A 19,895-nucleotide genomic window follows, 5' to 3' on the forward strand; every position below is an offset into this window, starting at 1 on the left:
AATCAACAACTCTGTTCGCCTGCTGCTCTGTCAAAATTTTTCTGCGTCCGAACAGAGGGAAGACATCTCTGACCAGGGGGGAACGCTTCCTGCTGCTGCTGCCACCCTCAACCTGATCACGTACGTCATGTGATCCACCAACACCACCATCTCTCCATTTTCTTTTAGGAGTGGCAGGAAATTGCTGCTGCTCTCGCTCCATCGCTTTGGGGCCAAAAACTTTATTGGGGAAGGGGTATGAGCGACAGAACCAAAGTAAAATAAATAAAGAAAATAAATCAAAAACAAAATAAAGAAAACAAAAAAAAAATGAACTTAGAAAACAAAAAAAAACAACTTGCACTACACTCAACTAATAAATCACCTCTCTCACTCTGTCAAACAGTCACTAGCCTGTGGCCTGGCTGGCTCTGTCTAACCCTCTCCACAGCAACTAGTACTAGTACACTACACTACAATCTATCACTCAAACTAACAATCTACTGTCACTCTCTCACAAATACACCTAGCAACTACTATTAATATAGCTCACACCAATCTAATTCTCTCACACAGTCTTTAACCTGGGCGATAATCCCGAGCTGAGCTCGGGGTATATCGCGCAGGAGGATTTCTCAGGCCCTGGTGGGCCGATTTGCATAATTTTTTTTTGTTACACGCAGCAGCTAGCACTTTGCTAGCTGCGTGTAACTTCCGATCGCCGCCGATCCGCCGCTACCCGCCGTGCCGCGCAGCCCCCCCAGACCCCTTGCGCAGCCTGGCCAATCAGTGCCAGGCAGTGCTGAGGGGTGGATCGTGACTCCCTCTGACGTCCATGACGTCGGTGATGTCATCCCGCCCCGTCGCCATGGCGACCGGGGAAGCCCAGCAGGAAATCCTGTTCTGAACGGGATTTCCTGCTTACTCTGATCGCCGAAGGCGATCGGAGTGGGTGGGGGGATGCCGCTGCGCAGCGGCTATCATGTAGCGAGCCCAGGGCTCACTACATGATTTAAAAAAGAAAAAAAATTTAATAAAAGTGCTGCGCCCCCTCCTGGGCGATGCAATTGTATCGCCCAGAGGGTTAAAAAGACTTTTTGGTTTATATAGTCTTTAAAAATTATTACTATAGACTATTGTTTTATGTTGAAACAACTAATATGGATCTGTCTCTCCTCTCTCCAACACCAGACTGAAACCCACAAGCTTTGTGCCTGTCACAGCTCTCTTATATACAAAATGGGTGGGATTGCGGATGATTGGTAGCTAGGAGCTGGTTGCTAACGTAGGATTGGTTGGTTTTTGTTAAGACTCTAATCGGTGCAGAAAGTCCGTTTTTAATGCAGAAATCATCATGTTTTAAGCTTCTGTGATGGGTCTATCCCTTCTGATAGGCTAATGCAGCTTTTACAAACTTCTTTTTCAATTCCGACGGAATTCCGCATAGAAATTCCGCTATTTCCGATTATTTCCGATTAGCGCTATAGCTTTTCCGTTCCGGCTCAACGGAACGGAATTGCCAATTTCTGACTGGAATCACGGAAATCTCCATTCTGCGGAATCCGATGAGCATCCCTACACAGGACAGAAGGAAAACAGAGAAATGCACCCTGTATGTACTTAGAGAACCTGTCTAATTCCCCCTCATCTGTGACTAATCACAACTGTATTTGATCTCTCAGCTGGCTGCCTCGGCAGAGTAGCTAATTTGTAAACACAGGATGTTAACCCTATATCTGCTTCCATGACAGCAGGAAGCAGACACACTGCAGGTTTATTGCACGCTTTGTATCAGCTATAACAAATAAATATTTTTCTTTAATGGTTATTATGCTGTTGCTTATCTTTTAGAGAGGAAGTTATACGTTCAGGTCACCTTTAACAAAATTAATAACGGACCTTTACATTTATGCTGAATTTGTTTTTTATGAGTAGATAAGCAGAGTTTCCATTCCCACAGACTTCTTTCTCCATTACATGTTTGTCTTGACTTAAGCACTTAGCATTAGCTTGTGCCCTTTTAGTGACCAGCAAACCCCTCATTTACAGTCAGTTTTAATATCTAGTTTATATGTACTGTATATTATGTTACCTGAGCAAGCTAGTAGACATTAGCAGGTGTAGAGTGTCTTTCTGCATCAAACAAGAAATCTCTAAAGACTACAGAGCCCCCAAAACACACTTTAAGCCAATGGGCTTGATTCACAAAGCGGTGCAAAGTGTTTGCACGCTGGTGAAAAGCCTTGTGATAAAAAGAAACTCGTGCGAAATTCCCGTGCGCAAAACTTTGTGCTCGCAATCGCGCAGCGCAGTGCATTAACTCTATGGGCGCTGCGCGCGCAATTGCGTGATTGCCTTTGCGCGCAATCAGCAGCACAAAGCGGTGATAACTCAGCTAGTGCAAAGGTTATCACGCCTAAAGTCTTTTAGGCGTGATAACTGGGTTATCACCACTTTGTAAATCAGGCCCATAGTGTGGCACCATAAGTCTCATGGCTGTGTTGAGGTTAATCAGACCTCGTAATTTGTGCTGCATCATAATCTAGATGTTGATCATCTATAGCATCCTGCACTGCTAAGTTATTAACACACAGCTCCCAAATGTCCCTCTTTGGGAACCCAATCCTTCTCCCACTCTTTCTTCCTTATTTGTCCCTCTTTCAGAGCTCATGTACAGATCTATGTAAATATATGTATTGTTCTACTGAAAAAATGTGTTCAGCTGAAACTTTATTCCCATCCTTTAAATTGATATAGGTTGTCTACGAGAATATTGGGAGCAACAACACCATGAAGTCCAAAGAACACACCAGACAGGTCGGGGATAAAGTTATCGAAAAATTGAACGCAGGCTTAGGCTAGAAAAAGATTTCCAAAGCCTTGTTCAAGAGATCATTCAGAAATGGAAGGAGTATGGCACAACTGTAAACCTACCAAGACAAGGCTGTCCACCTAAACTCACAAGCCGAACAAGGAGAGCGCTGATCAGAAATGCAGTCAAGAGGCCCATGGTGACTCTGGACGAGCTGCAGAGATCTACAGCTCAGGTGGGGGAATCTGTCCATAAGACAACTATTAGTCGTGCACTGCACAAAGTTGGCCTTTATGGAAGAGTGGCAAGAAGAAAGCCATTGTTAACAGAAAAGCATGAGAAGTCCCTTTTGCAGTTTGACACAAGCCATGTGGGGGACACAGCAACCATGTGGAAGAAGGTGCTCTGGTCAGATGAGACCAAAATGGAACTTTTGGGCCAAAATGTAAAATGCTATGTGTGGCGGAAATCTAACACTGCACATCACTCTGAACACACCATCCCCACTGTCAAATATGGTGGTGGCAGCATCATGCTCTGAAGGTGCTTCTCTTCAGCAAGGACAGGGATGCTGGTCATAGTTGATGGGAAGATGGATGGAGCCAAATACAGGGCAATCTTGGAAGAAAACCTTTTGGAGTCTGCAAAAGACTTGAGACTGGGAGGGAGGTTCACCTTCCTGCAGGATAATGACCCTAAACATAAAGCCAGGGCAACAATGGAATGGTTTAAAGCAAAACATATCCATGTGTTAGAATGGCCCAGTCAAAGTCCAGATCTAAATCCAATCGAGAATCTGTGGCAAGATCTGAAAACTGCTGTCCACAAACGCTGTCCATCTAATCTGACTGAGCTGGAGCTGTTTTGCAAAGAAGAATGGGCAAGGATTTCAGTCTCTAGATGTGCAAAGCTGGTAGAGACATATGCTAAAAGACTGGCAGCTGTAATTGCAGCAAAAGGTGGTTCTACAAAGTATTGACTCAGGGGGCCGAATAATTACACACACCCCACTTTGCAGTTATTTATTTATTTATTTTTAAATATGTGGAATCATGTATGATTTTGGTTCCACTTCTCACGTGTACACCACTTTGTATTGGTCTTTGACGTGGAATTCCAATAAAATTGATTCATGTTTGTGGCTGTAATATGACAAAATGTGGAAAACTTCAAGGGGGCCAAATACTTTTGCAAACCACTGTATTATTAATAGGTGAATTTTGATTGGCTGTTGTAGGCTGCATCCACTTTCCTGCATATTATTCCCAGTCACCCAGTGACCAACTGTGACATGTTTGAGAACACTGCGATTGTGTAATGCTGGGTACACACGGTAAGATTTTCCGTGGGATTTTCCGACCCGATCGTTTTTTCTGCTCGATTCTGCACTCGATTCTCTTATCTTCGCTAGTTTTTCTTATCTTTTCCCATTCACTTCTATGAGAAATCGAGCGCAGAATCGATCGGGAGTAATATCGGACATGAGGGATTTTATCAATCGGATCCATCTATCACACGGAAAATCGTACCGTGTGTACCCAGTATAAGAATAGCTACAGTTTATATTTTCCCATTGAAAATGAATAGCTGAAATTTGATTGGCTGTTTTATGCTCCACACACTTTCCTTGAATTTTTCACCTTGGTCACCAAGTGACCCACTGTGCCAAGTATGGGGGTTCTGGCTTTATTACTGTGACAATGACAGCCTTTTACATTTCTTTTTTCCATTGATGTGGATGGGTGAAATCTGATTGGCTGGTTGCGGTTCCTCCCAGGTGTGCAGGGAGGACGCGAGACCCCCAGAACATATCATCCCAGGTAGTAAGGTATCTGCATACTAAGTTTTGTTGAAATCGGTCAGGGCGTTTTTGAGTAAGGACAGCACATACACACATACATACACACATCTAATTCTATATATAGAGACTGATCATCTTTGCTATGGCACTTGCATATGCTCTTCCAATAAAAGTTGGGAAAAAATAAAGTTTGTTAAAGTGCAGCAGAATTTGTATGTAAGTATGCATGTATGGTAAGTAAGTATGTAGGTAAGGCGATAAAATAGTTAAAAGGATGGCTGTACTAATGAAGGTTGAAACTGGTCAGATAATACATTAAAAAATATTGTTTTGTCAATAATGTCACTGATAACTCATAACTTCATAACTCATAACTTCTATCTAAAATTGGAAACGAAAATTATCTGTAATGCTGGATACACACGGTGCGTTCGTGCACTCGATTTTCCCGTCGATTCCCGTCGATTCGTTTATTTCCAACATGTCCGATTTGGATTTCGATGGATCGTTAGGTTGATTCGCATGCAAAGTATGCCGAATCGACCTAACGATCCATCGAAATCCAAATCGGACATGTTGGAAATAAACGAATCGACGGGAATCGACGGGAAAATCGAGTGCACGAACGCACCGTGTGTATCCAGCATTAGATATACTGTAGCAACAATGCATAAAAACAAGACCGAGAAAGAAAAAAAAGAGAAAAAAATGAAATAACCAAACTATGATGCAATCAATATCAAACATGAAGCATATTTCTTTAGATTCATTTATAGGAAGTCTACCTGGTTGAGTTTGGGGAAAGAAGGGCAGCAGAATTTGTGCAACCTTTTTAAACGCTCATAAAAATTTCTGGTATTCAAGGTATTTCATGTACAGCATATTATTTCGGGACCAAGCTGTCAACTTCAAAACCAGCTTTCCGGGTGTATGGTATTTGCAGTGGTTTCATTCCATGCCACCTGGTTTGGTGCTGCATAAGAAATACTGATGGCAGAATTTGCTATGCTGGAATCTCTGGCATGTATTGTTCTGGTGGGCTGACACTAGGCTGCACTGGAATTCCGAGGGTGGAGGTTTTTCACATTGTGTGGTCACTGGGAGGTCATTGTGGGTAAAGCTACGTACACACATACGACAACAATGTGAACGATGAACGATCTTTTAATTGATGAAAGAACGACTTAAGCAAAAGTAGTATTTAAAATGTGTAACGATATGATCGTTTGTTAACGAACGATCCGGAACAACGTTACAGTAGAATACAGGAAAATGCAATTTTTTGCGACAGGCTCACGTCTAGCCATTATTATATCTTCTGTACAGTGAAGGAAGTTCCTCCCGCACGTAACGAACGGTTCAAATCGTACGTTACACTATAAAACTAACGTTACGTATATTACATTACAGTACGAGAACTCATACTGTAGGTATGTAGGTAGAGCATTTAGCTAATACAGCGTTGAAAACACATAAAAAAAACACTCTGTCCTGTTTTAGTGTCCATTAAAATGACAATTATGGTATAATCATGGAGCAATTAACTTGTCACAGGACACATTCATAGAACGAACATTAAATATCGAAAACCACGTGTTGCGCTTGCGCATTAAAATGAAATGTTCTATGGAGATATAAAGAAATGCGCATGTCAAGTCTAGTACGAACGACTGTTTTCTATAGATGTACTAGTTTTGCAAACGAACGTCGTTTAAAAAAATCTGCCAAGGCAGATCTTTCGTTTTTAACGATCTAGCTCGTCCATCGTTTGACTTAAAGAGAATCTGTACTCTAATATTCTTACACTAAAAAGCATACCATTCTATTCCTTATTTTCTCCTGTGCCCCTCTGTGCTGTTTCTGCCACTCTCTGCTGCAATCCTGGCTTGTAATTAACAGTTTTAGGCAGTGTTTACAAACAAACTAACCAGCTTGTAATAGGCTCAGCTAAGCATAGTGTGTGAGTCATTCAGAGTGTGCAGGGGGCCTGCAGAGGGTGTGTATCCCTTCTATCCAATCACAAGCAGCCCTGCACATTCCACACAATCAAGCCTTAGCCCGACAGACACGACAGAGGAAAGATACATTGATTTATTACAGAGACAGTGCAATTAGGAAAGACTGCAGTAAGCCAGAGCAGATTAGAACAGGCATAGGAACTTATAGGATAGAAGAACTAAGGCTGAAAAATTTGTTACAGAGTCTCTTTAATGATCGTTGGAGGGTTTTTTTTAAACGATCATCGTCTGAAATGATCGGGGAACGATCGTTTCAAACGACTATAGTTGCATGTTTGTACGCACCTTAGTAATGAAATAGGCATATTGGGACAAGATGCTAACAATATAACTGGAAATCATGGGGCAGGGTGCTCGTACTGTGACAATGGCCACACTGTATATGCAACATATCATAGTAAATATAAACAGAGGGAAAGAGGCATGCAGGTTGTAATAAAACTGTTACAAGCAATAAAAGGAGGTGGGTTACATCAGGAATAACATGGAATTAATAAAAAAAATGCACAATTTTTATTTTGCGCTCTGGCAATGCATTTCTTGGGGATATAAATCCCAGTCCTTCAGGCCAATTTTCAGTGGAGGTGCTCAGTGCTCGGCTGGTTACAGGGCAGGCCCTGAAAATTGTCCTGCAGAAGTGGGTTGTAAGATCTCGCTGCATATGGCGGAACTCGGCGAAGCTCTGAACATCAGTGGAGCGCAAGGCGCTCCTTCCTTATTGGCCAGGCGGCGGACGCGTCCTCAGTACGCGCTCCGCCACTATAAACAGTAGCAGCATGCGTACCGGCGAGTCAGCTAACTTGCTGACACCCCGCAGTCTGATTGGTTATTTTGGATTCTGTTACCTTTTGATTGGTTAGTGCTAATATAAAAGAAAGGTGAGCGCCCTCAGTCTTCGCCCGTGATAGCCTATGCTGGGCTTGTAGCTGAGATTGGGCTCACACCAAGTGCCTTGTCTTGCTGCAGATATTCTGTCTCTTGACCAAGCTTCTTGCAGATCTGATACTTTGTTACCGACCCGGATTGAACCGGACTACTTTTCTTCTGATCTTCTGTTAATGACCCGGCTTGTCCCTGACCCTGGATCTACTGGATTCCCTGTTGCCAAACCTCAGATTGTTTTAGGACCTCGCATGAACGCTGCCTGCCCTGATCCCGGCCTGTCTGACCTTGCATCTGTATTGTGATTATACTTTTGTCTGGATTGCCTTAGCCCATAGGCCTCAGGTGACTATTCAGTTATACTGTATCTCCAATTCCTTGCTGTGTTTTTGGTGAAAGCTATATGTCAGGTTGTATGCTACATCTACCTGCAGGGTTGTGTAGTGTTTGTTAGGCAGGAGTGTACGCAGGTGTTAGGGCTGGGTTATAGGTCAGTCATATGAGCACACAGTCTGACCTATAGCTATTAGCCAGACAAGCCTGACAGTGGTTTTATATCCTCATGAAATGCATTGCCAGAGTACAAATAAACATTCTTCATTATTTAATTATTTTCATGTCATCCCCAAGGCAAGCCACCTCCTTTTATTGCTTTTAACGCAGTTTTATTGCAACCTGCGCGCCTCTTTCCCACTGTTTATTTTGTCTACCCTCCCTTGGAGGGAGGCCTCCAACTGCACAGGTGGCCATCTTTTCACTCAAGAGAGCCACCACAACTTAAGAGAGTCCAACTTACCTGAGTGGAGGCAAGAGTTCCTTATTTGCCTTATCGGTCGTTTGCCTACCTAAGCAACCTAATTTTGTGAGTACCGTTTACCTACTCTTGCTCCATTTTCGGTGCATACACTATCCGGGGTGCCTTCACGTCTGTGTTTATTTTTCAAGGTACATCTTATCTCTCAAATCACTTCACTTTCATAGTACTAGGTTGATGGTATTTTGTGAACATGATTTATGTGTTTTTAATTTACTATAAACTGTATTTTTTGGACTATAAGACTTACTTTTTGCCCCCCAAAAATGGGGGAAAAAAGTCACTGCATCTTATAGTCCTAATGCAGGTAGTTTCTGACTTGTGAACGCCTGCCAACATGAACCTCCAACTTGCTGCAATGTCGGGGACTCCCTGTACTTTGCACCTGCAGAGGAGGACACAGAGGGACACAAAGGGGCATAAAGAGGGACACAAAGGGGCATAAAGAAGGACACAAAGGGGCATAGAGGAGCACACAAGGAGGATAGAGCAGACACATGGGGACACAGGAGGAAACAGGGAGACACAAGAGGTACAAGGGGGCATGAAGTACAAAGGAGGCATATCCACCAGATCTACCAACAGATAGATCCCTCTCTGATCAGATTCGATCAGCTCTAATGGCTGTCCATACACTGCAAACATATTTTGAATCGATTTCAGCATGAAATCGATTCACAACATGTGGAACTACCGCAACCGCCTGCCTCGTGCTCCCCGGCCTGCAGCAATACATTAACTGTCCGCTGGCGCAGGTCCCTGCAGTCTCGTTTCTTCCAGCGTACTTCTTCATTTTCACTTCACTTTCTGTCAGCGTCCCGTGCTATCACAAGCAGAAAGTTCAAACAGTAGAGCGCCCTCTACTGTTTGAACTTCGCTTTCTCACAGGACGGGACACTGACAGGAAGACAGGAAGTGAAGAGAAGATGCCGGAAGAAGTGAGAGACTGCAGGGACCCAGGGACTCGCGCCGGCCGGCCAGGTGATGTATTGCTGCCGCTATACGTCGGTCGTCACCATATCGAAAAGCCGCTAATGATGCGTTCCTGACCCGCCGGCAATCAAGCAAAATTTTCCGCCTGGGCAGATGGACGGAATCGATCGATTTCGGATGGAAATCGGTTGATCAGTCCGCGTTATCGATTTCACAGCAGATTCGATCACAGTGATTGAATCTGCTGTCTATCGGCAGGAAATGGCGTTACTGTATAGGCACCTTTTACAGTCCAAAAAATATGTTGGCGCTTTATAAATCAATAATAACAATAACAGCGCTGACAACTTCTCCAGCACTAAACTTATATAGTCTTGTTAATCAGAGAGGCTTACAATCTCATCTCTACCATAATGATGCATCCATCATAGCCTAAAGACAATTTTTGAGGAAAGCAATTATCTTATCTGCATTTTTTGTGGATGTAGGAGGAAACCAGAGTGCCCGGAGCAAATGGTTATCTGCACACGATTAACCACTTCAAACTTCAGTCGTTTTTCATCGTATGCATCCGAGCAATTTTCACCTTTTATTAATTCGCCAATAACTTTATCACTTCTTATCACAATGAATTGATCTATATCATGTTTTGTCCGCCACCCATTAGAATTTCTTTGGGTGGTACATTTTGCTAAGAATTATTTTTTTCTAAATGCATTTTAACAGTAATATTGGGAAAAAAATTGAAAAAATTAATTATTTCTCAGTTTTCAGCCATTTTAGCTTTAAAATAATGCATGCTACCATACTTAAAACCCACATATTTTATTTGCCCATTTGTCCCAGTTATTATATCATTTAAATTATGTCCCTATCACAATGCATGGTGCAATATTTTATTTGGAAATAATGGTGCATTTTTTCAGTTTTGCCACCATCACTATTTACAAGCTTATAATTAAAAAAGTAATAGTGATATGCCCCCTTGACATGCATATGAAAAAAGTTTAGACCCTTAGGTAACTATTTATGTTGTTGCTTTTTTTAATTGTAATTTTTTTTTTTTAATTAAAAATTTTATTTGGGTATTTTTGGGACAGTGTGGGAGGTAAACTGGTAATTTTAATGTAATTGTATGTATATTTTATAAAAAAAAAAAAAAAAAAGTATGTAGGTGTATTTTTACTATTTGGCCACAAGATGGCCACAGTGATTTTTTTTTGGTCCTGCAAGCGTAACAAGTACGCTTACAGGAAGTGCAGAGGGGACGTAACACTCAAAGATTGCGGCTTCTCATAGAAGCCGTCGGTCTTTCTAATGGGGACTTAGATCATTCATTGATCTCCGGGCTAACGGGCGGTGGCATGGAAGCGCGCAGGCACACGCGTGATTGTCCGCGGGAGCAGCCTTTTGAACATAGCAGCTGCATCCAAAAGGTTTAAATGGTTAAGCAGATCCAGCGTTAATTAGAGATCAGATTCTCTCAAACATTGGTGTGTCTAGGGGAGTGGTCGATGCTGGATATGATGTGATGGACTCATCCAGACCTGTTAGGGCCGGTTCACATCTGTGTTTTTTTTGCAGAGCCGGCCGTACGGATCCGGTCATCTGGATCCTGGAAAATGGTCCATTTTTACAGCCAGTGTGCTGTAAAATGGCCGTTTTCTATAGGTTCTTATTGTGTGGAAAACCTTTCGTTTTTGTTCAGCTGAGCAAAACGGTACGGAAAATTGGGTCCTGCTGCATTTTTTGTCCGTTCAGCGGAACGGACACCGGAACCGTACAGCCGGTTCCGTTGGCAAAAGCTAATGTGAATCGAGCCTAACTGTGTAGCCCACTAAAAATGTCCTGGTGTATCTATAATAAATACATGTTATGAAGTTAAGCTGTTTTTGATCTTTTTAGTTCTTCTGAATTTTTTTTTTCCTCATGATCTATGGCGGCTGTATATCTGCCTTTTTACGCTCTGACTGTTGTAAAAATTTATATCTGTATTTTCTCAATAAACACAATCAAAAAAAAAAAAAAAAGAGTGCCTGGAGTAAACCCACATAAAAACATGAAGAAAAAACTCCACAAAGATAGTTTCCTGGTCCAGATTCAAAGAGGGGACTCAGCACTGCAAAGCGAGAATACTCTCCATTATGCCTCCCAGACAATGGCTGTGAGGAGGCGGACTATTCAGCATGGAACGTAAAATAATGGACATTTTGTGAAAATGTGTTTAACGCACATTGTGCTCTACACACACTGCTATTCACATGATGCATGTTGTGTTGGGCAATAACGCAACACATTTATGTACAGCTGAACTGAAAGGGACTTGGAGGCTGCCATAATTTGTTATTCCTTTTAACCACTTGATGACCCAGCCTTTACCCCCCCTTAAGGACCAGCGCTGTATTTGCTGATCTGTGCTGGGTGGGCTCTACAGCCCCCAGCACAGATCAAACACCAGGCAGAGCGACCAGATCGCCCCCCTTTTTTCTCCACTAGGGGGATGATGTGCTGGGGGGGTCTGATCGCTCCTGCCTGCGTGTGGCTGGCGGGGGGGGGGCACCTCAAAGCCCCCTCCACAGCAGGATTCCCCCTCTCCCTCTCCTCCCTGCCTTCCCCGGAGATCCGAGGCTGCACACGAACGGATCTGTCCTGTGCAGCCTCTAACAGGCTCCTGCCTGTCATGTGACAGCGATCCCCGGCCGCTGATTGGCCGGGGATCGCTGATCCAGTACAACGCTGCTACTGTTAGCAGCGTTGTACAAATGTAAACAAAGCGAGTGTTTACATTTAGCCTGCGAGCCACGATCGGCGGCCCGCAGGCTATTCACGGAGCCCCCCGCCGTGAATTGACAGGAAGCAGCCGCTCGCGCGAGCGGCTGCTTCCTGATTAATTAGCCTGCAGCCGGCGGTCCTGCAGCTGCCACTTTGCCGACGCACGGTATGAGTGCGCGGTCGGCAAGTGGTTAAACATTACCAGTTGCTTGGCAGTCGTCCTGCTGGTCCCATTGGCTGCAGTAGTATCTGAATCACACAACTGAAACAAGCATGTCACTAATCCAGTCAGAAACACCTGCTTGTTCAAACGTCTATGACTAAAGGTAGCCATACTACTAGTGATAATGGGCAGATTCAACCAAGAGACAAACCACTCTCTGATCTAATCTGATTGGAAGGAGATCTGTCCGCTACCCATACAGCAAAGGCTGACTGCCGTTAGATTTTTATACTGATTTCGGCCTTCTGACGCTGTCCCACCAAATGTCATTTGTGCCCCATTGGTACACTACTGCATCTGTCACACACCTTTCCACATTACTCCGTCAACCAAGTGGGGCGGGGGTATGTGGATTGCTGTGGAGCCCGGAGCCAGCAGCGGACACGGACAGGTAAAGTATATAGCACCGGGCACCAGGGGGGCACATTTGACATTAGGGGCACAGTGCCGGGGATTTCATCGCTTGTCCTGATGTCGCTCACTGTTACCACCACGCACCCGATCAACCACCATTGCCCGACATCTTGCAGCATGTCCGATCGATACATGACTATTTTCGGCACAAAATTGGTTGCATCGTCGATCGTGCATGCTCCTGGTGGCACCGATTCTCATCCAATTCAATCATCATATGGAATTGGATGGTCGATACAAACTACACACTGTATTTTAAACTATAAAACCGAGCAGAGCTAATGACCCTTTGAACTCCCCCGCAGTAAAAGCTTATTTGAAGCTGCCTCTCTCTGTTTCTTTGATGTAAAAGTGCTTCAGAAAATGTAACTGTCTGGGCTTGTTCACACCTAGGGCATTTTCATGGTTATTTAAGCCCTGGCGATTTCAGAAATCGCCCTCAAAGCGCTTGTGCAATGATTCCCTATGAGAGTGTTCACATATGAGCGGTTCGATTCTGATCCGCACACCAAAGTGCTGCCTGTACCATTTCCTAGGCGATTTGCCTATAATGGAAGGTATAGGGCAATTGCGAAACGCTTGAAATAGCACTTTGTACAGTGATTTCCCAAGCGCTTTCATGAATAAATACATTGTATTTATTCATTTCCGGGTACAAGAGCTCACTTCCTGACTGACGTCAGGAAGTGAAAAAAAATCCCTCTGCAAAAGCGCTTAAAAAAACGCTTTATACTGCGCAGGGAAAGACGATTTTAAAACAACAAGGCCTTAGAGTTTGGTCGGAGAGCTCAGAGAAGCTCTTTTGTGTAGATACAGTAACAAGTGGTTTTTTAAAGGGACCCTGAGCAGTAAAAAAAATGAAACTGGTACTTACCTGGGGCTTCCTCCAGCCCAGTGTAGGCCCCAAGGTCCCCTGGCGTCCTCTTCCAGTCCCGTCTGCAGCTTCGTTACCGGTGACTTTTGGGCTGAAGGTTAGCTGGTTCTTCCTGAACGGGGATGCTCCACATCATCGCGCCCGCCGGTTTGACAGTCCTGCGAATGCACAGGTTTTTTTTAACTCTGAACCGCACAAGCGCAGGACTATCACGCCGGCCGGCGTGATGACGTGGAGCTTCCCCATTCAGGAAGAACCAGCCAACCTTCCGCCCAAAAGTCACCAGTAACTGAGCCACTAGCGGGACCGAGAGGGAAGCCAGAAGGACGCTGGGGGACCTCGTGGCCTACTGTGGGCTGAAGGAAACCCCAGGTAAGTACCAGTTTCATTTTTTTTTTTTTACTGTTCAGGGTCCCTTTAACTCCTCATGTACAGGAAACTATATCAGACTATGTTCTTTGCTACTAATGTTCTATTTCTTAGCTGTACTACACATACAATTCATTAAATCATTCATTTATTTTCACTTCACTTGAAGCATGGAGACCCGTTGGGGGTCTGCTCTTCTGTGCATGTGCGAACGCAAGCGGCCGGACGTCAAAGAAGGTGGCAGGTGGGCCCGTGACACCCACTAGGCCCCAATCACCTGTCTAGGTGGATAATCCTGCTCTGATACATCCTTCTGGACAACTTGCTCCACTTCTCCTTGATGTGTCTTGACAAGTATGCCCCAAGATCTTATTCAGCCAGTCCCTATGGTGTCAGGCAGATTGCCTTATGCACTGTGCTACAACCACAGAGAAAGGGACCCTCTCTCCATCCAGCCACAGAGAAAGGGACCCTCTCTCCATCCAGCCACAGAGAAAGGGACCCTCTCTCCATCCAGCCACAGAGAAAGGGACCCTCTCTCCATCCAGCCACAGAGAAAGGGACCCTCTCTCCATCCAGCCACAGAGAAAGGGACCCTCTCTCCATCCAGCCACAATGAAAGGGACCCTCTCTCCATCCAGCCACAGAGAAAGGGACCCTCTCTTCATCCAGCCACAGAGAAGGGGACCCTCTCTTCATGCAGACACAGAGAAAGGGACCCTCTCTCCATGCAGACACAGATAAAGGGACCCTTTCTCCATGCAGACACAGAGAAAGGGACCCTCTCTCCATGCAGACACAGAGAAAGGGACCCTCTCTTCATCCAGCCACAGAGAAGGGGACCCTCTCTTCATGCAGACACAGAGAAAGGGACCCTCTCTCCATGCAGACACAGATAAAGGGACCCTTTCTCCATGCAGACACAGAGAAAGGGACCCTCTCTCCATGCAGACACAGAGAAAGGGACCCTCTCTTCATCCAGCCACAGAGAAAGGGACCCTCTCTTCATCCAGCCACAGAGAAAGGGACCCTCTCTTCATTCAACCACAGAGAAAGAGACCCTCTCTTCATCCAGCCACAGAGAAAGAGACCCTCTCTCCCAGAAAAAAGGGACCCTCTCTCCATGCAGACACAGAGAAAGGGACCCTCTCTCCATCCAGCCACAGAGAAAGGGACCCTCTCTCCATCCAGCCACAGAGAAAGGGACCCTCTCTTCATCCAGCCACAGAGAAAGGGACCCTCTCTCCATCCAGCCACAGAGAAAGGGACCCTCTCTTCATCCAGCCACAGAGAAAGGGACCCTCTCTTCATCCAGCCACAGAGAAAGGGACCCTCTCTTCATCCAGCCACAGAGAAAGGGACCCTCTCTCCATCCAGCCACAGAGAAAGGGACCCTCTCTCCATCCAGCCACAGAGAAAGGGACCCTCTCTTCATCCAGCCACAGAGAAAGGGACCCTCTCTTCATCCAGCCACAGAGAAAGTGACCCTCTCTCCATGCAGACACAGATAAAGGGACCCTTTATCCATGCAGACACAGAGAAAGGGACCCTCTCTTCATCCAGCCACAGAGAAAGGGACCCTCTCTTCATCTAGCCACAGAGAAAGAGACCCTCTCTCCCAGAAAAAAGGGACCCTCTCTCCATGCAGACACAGAGAAAGGAACCTTCTCTCCATCCAGCCACAGAGAAAGGGACCCTCTCTTCATCCAGCCACAGAGAAAGGGACCCTCTCTTCATCTAGCCACAGAGAAAGAGACCCTCTCTCCCAGAAAAAAGGGACCCTCTCTCCATGCAGACACAGAGAAAGGGACCCTCTCTTCATCCAGCCACAGAGAAAGGGACCCTCTCTCCATGCAGATACAGAGAAAGTGACCCTCTCTCCATGCAGACACAGATAAAGGGACCCTTTCTCCATGCAGACACAGAGAAAGGGACCCTCTCTTCATCCAGCCACAGAGAAAGGGACCCTCTCTCCATCCAGCCACAGAGAAAGGGACCCTCTCTTCATCTAGCCACAGAGAAAGGGACCCTCTCTTCATCTAGCCACAGAGAAAGGGACCCTCTCTTCATCCAGCCACAGAGAAAGGGACCCTCTCTTCATCCAGCCACAGAGAAAGAGACCCTCTCTTCATCCAGCCACAGAGAAAGAGACCCTCTCTCCCAGAAAAAAGAGACCCTCTCTCCATGCAGACACAGAGAAAGGAACCTTCTCTCCATCCAGCCACAGAGAAAGGGACCCTCTCTTCATCCAGCCACAGAGAAAGGGACCCTCTCTTCATCTAGCCACAGAGAAAGAGACCCTCTCTCCCAGAAAAAAAGGGACCCTCTCTCCATGCAGACACAGAGAAAGGGACCCTCTCTTCATCCAGCCACAGAGAAAGGGACCCTCTCTCCATGCAGACACAGAGAAAGTGACCCTCTCTCCATGCAGACACAGATAAAGGGACCCTTTCTCCATGCAGACACAGAGAAAGGGACCCTCTCTCCATGCAGACACAGAGAAAGGGACCCTCTCTTCATCTAGCCACAGAGAAAGAGACCCTCTCTCCCAGAAAAAAAGGGACCCTCTCTCCATGCAGACACAGAGAAAGGGACCCTCTCTTCATCCAGCCACAGAGAAAGGGACCCTCTCTCCATGCAGACACAGAGAAAGTGACCCTCTCTCCATGCAGACACAGATAAAGAGACCCTCTCTCCATCCAGCCATACACCTCTCACCATTGCTGCGGCTGCTTATCCCCCATTGGCTTCCCAGCTCAGCCTCCAGCCATGAAAGGGTTACCGCATAACTAACTTCGCCTCCTCCTAACATCTGACAAGCAGGAAACTCAGATGCACAACAGGCGCTTATTGGCCCCAAGCTGACAAACCTGATAGGTTGATCTCTATTCAGGAAGAAGTCCTGTAAGCTCTGCTCCTATCAGAAGAAGAAATGGTTAGGTTGTGTGATGTTTGTGTGACTCGCAACAGTCAGGCAGCACATGTTGTAGAGGAGAGGCCTCAGTGCCAGAGCTGTCAGCAGAGCACAGAAGCCTTACAGAAGGTAACCCGTGTATGGCTGAGGCTGGGGGGACAGTAGGTCAGCTGCCCTCATTGCTGGTCTGCGGGGTTCATTGCCTTGTTGAGGTAGTATTAGCTGAAACAGCATTGCACGTGTTATTTTTCTTAGTCCAAAACATTTAACAGTACTGTATATATCTCTCATTATAGACTTACTGGTATAGAATAGCTTTGTTTATGATTACTGTACATGTAATTATTCTCTAAAAAGTGATGTAGGCATCCATTAAAGATTTAGCATGTTGGGGGATGTTTTTTTTTTTTTTTTTGCTGAGATTGCTGATCACATCTGTGATGAAAATGTTTGCAACTTTATATTATTTTGCAACTGGTTGCAATAATTTATGCTTATAGCTAGTACAAAGTGCAACCTAACCATTGATTCCAATGCATTTTTATCAGAAAATGCAACCCAACCTAACCCTATTCTCACACAGAACCCTCCCCTACTGGACAACTAATACACCCCCCTCCCCCAGGGAATAAAGGACCCCCTGGTGGGCAACTAATAACCCTACCTGGAGCGAAGTAATAATATTATGGGTTGCAATATTTTTCATTACATCGGCAAAAATCGCTAGTGCTATGTCTCCCTATGGGAGTATTACACTGCAGTGTTGCGATTGCAAAAGCGCTGCATGTAGCATTTTAGGAATGAGCATGCTGTGATTGCAGTAATGCTCAGTGTACACAATGTAATTTTCCGTGAGATTGAGGGATGAATCGATTGTTTCCGACATGTCCAATCTGATTCCCAACTAGTTTTTCTGATCGATTTTGTATAGAAATGATCAGAAAAATGACTGGGAATCAGATTTGAACTGTCGAAACTAATCGATTTGACCGTCAATCTGATGGAAAAATTGAATTAGGTGTACTAAGGATAATGAGAATTGCCAATGCAATTGTTGGAAAACTGCAGCGAAAGATTGCAATCACTAGGATTGCGATTTTTCTGTGTGAAATAGGGCTTATGGTGTGCTCTCTTGCTACCACCCACCATCTTCAGAAGAGGTGCTATAGTGACCAGGCATGGGCTCACAAGTCCCTAAGGACTCGAATTTTTGGTTTACAGAGACTCTGAAGAGAATATAAATTTACCTTTTTAACATGGTCATGTTAATCCGTATAACCACTGTTAAAACGCCGCTATCCTGCGGCAAAACAAGGGGTCTTTACCCCCCAAATCAGGACTTAGCTCTGCCTGTTCAGGAAGCGCTACCCTGAGCTTACAGAGGGGATTTGGGGGGTAAAGACCCCTCGTTTTGCCGCGGGATAGCTGCGGTTTAGCAGGGGTTATACTACTTAACATGACTGCCTGTTAAAAAAGTAAATTTAGACTCGCTTCAGAGCCTCTCTCAGGCCCGGTGCACACCAAAACCCGCTAGCAGATCCGCAAAATGCTAGCAGATTTTGAAACGCTTTTTCTTATTTTTCTATGGCGTTTTGCGGATTGCTGCAGCGGATTTCAGTATAGTACATTTCATATATTGTTACAGTAAAGCTGTTACTGAACAGCTTCTGTAACAAAAACGCCGGCAAAACCGCTCTGAACAGGCGTTTTTCAGAGCGGTTTGCGTTTTTCCTATACTTAACATTGAGGCAGAAACGCATCCGAAATCCAAAAAATGCCTCACCCAGGCATTTTTCATTTCTGCAAAATGCCTCCCGCTCTGGTGTGCACCACCCCATTGAGATACATTGACCACGCGGATCCGCAGCTGCAAGCGGCTGCAGAAACGCTGAAAAAGCCGCTCGGTGTGCACCAGCCCTAAATGAGGCTTAATTGCCTCAGCTGTTCGGCTGGGAAAGAGGGGTTTAGTTACCCATAAGTCTGTCGGACTTCCTGTGTTCCAAACGTCTTGCACGCGTCCAGTTGGACACGTTGCAAGACTCACTACTGCGCACTTCCTCCTTCCAGCTTGAATTTGATTCTTTAGGTACTCCTGAGCCCACCACTAATAGTGACAGTAAAAGTGTTTGACTGGTAGTAGGTAAAACACACAAATCCCTGGATGGAGGGGAAAAGGAACTTGCCTAGTCACCCCCCTTCCCTCCCCCTCCTGTGCAGAGTGTAGGCAGCGGAGCTTACACTCGCCTGTCTGCCGGGCATGTCTTCTTTCCACTGCTGGACATGCCTTCCTGCCTCTTCTCTCCCAGGGTGTCTGTTTCCCATGACAAATGCAAATCCTTACATGACCACTAAAGGCCTCTAGCGTTTCTGATGGGTAGTGATGGTCATGTCTAAAGTCTCATACATACACCTGACTAAGGTCGGCTGAGGTGGCTAATAATGACCGCCTCGGACCATAGTCAAACGTGTGTACAGAGGCCCCCGACCAGCGACAGCTGCTCAACAAGCGATTCGCCCGGCGCATCAACTTGTCCAACTTCTTTGAAGACGCCGCTCCCCTGTCCGCCACGTGATGTCATGCATGTGCTGCTCCATTATCCCTCCGCCAAGCATAGCCGGTTGTTATCGGCCACCTCAGCCTTCCCTCTTACCTGAAGCCGTTATGTCATGGTTGTACTAGTAAAGTGGTGGCAGATGAAAGTACATTTGCACTGAAGGATGTAATGATTAACTTTCGAAACAAGACTAAGGAAACCTTTGAAATGCTTCCTGTCAGGAACCGGCCCCGCGGCATGCCTGCGTATACGGTTCCTGACTGCGGGTTTGACCAGATCAAGCGGGGAGCAGCCTTATTCAAGCTAAAACATGGCTGTGACCCCTCAGAACACTTCTCACTGCCACCACTAGCTGCCGCTAGACACTTCTACTCTGCTGTCGAGTAATCTGCAAGCAATCCGCGTTTTCGTATTTGGGTCAGCTTTGCGCTTTAGGCCGAATACGGGAACGCCACACACACACAGTACAATCGTACAGTAGCACGGCACAATCAGGCACTGACTTGTAATGCAAGCTACACTGCAGTCTCTCCTT

The 19,895-nt window shown here is 45.5% G+C and overlaps 2 protein-coding genes across 3 annotated transcripts in view; one reads left to right on the forward strand and one right to left on the reverse strand.

The window, feature by feature from the left end:
- The window catches only part of TRADD (TNFRSF1A associated via death domain), an 88,118-nt gene extending 71,486 nt beyond the window's left edge, over positions 1-16,632 (reverse strand). Inside the window, exon 1 of the mRNA XM_068261428.1 lies at positions 16,610-16,632. Within this exon, the coding sequence (XP_068117529.1) occupies positions 16,610-16,612 (3 nt within the window). The 5' untranslated portion in view covers positions 16,613-16,632. The remainder of the gene's footprint in view (positions 1-16,609) is intronic.
- Positions 16,633-16,853: 221 nt separating this feature from the next.
- Positions 16,854-19,895, forward strand: part of PDCD2L (programmed cell death 2 like) — a 31,752-nt gene continuing 28,710 nt past the window's right edge. Inside the window, exon 1 of one of the 2 annotated variants that reach the window (XM_068261617.1) lies at positions 16,854-16,934. The gene's annotated coding sequence lies outside the window, so the exon portion shown is untranslated. Of the gene's footprint in view, positions 17,018-19,895 lie in introns of both variants that reach the window. The other variant, XM_068261618.1, reaches the window with a different exon arrangement.

This window comes from Hyperolius riggenbachi, chromosome 11 (genome assembly GCF_040937935.1).
Source record: "Hyperolius riggenbachi isolate aHypRig1 chromosome 11, aHypRig1.pri, whole genome shotgun sequence".
Classification (NCBI taxonomy): Eukaryota; Metazoa; Chordata; class Amphibia; order Anura; family Hyperoliidae; genus Hyperolius; species Hyperolius riggenbachi.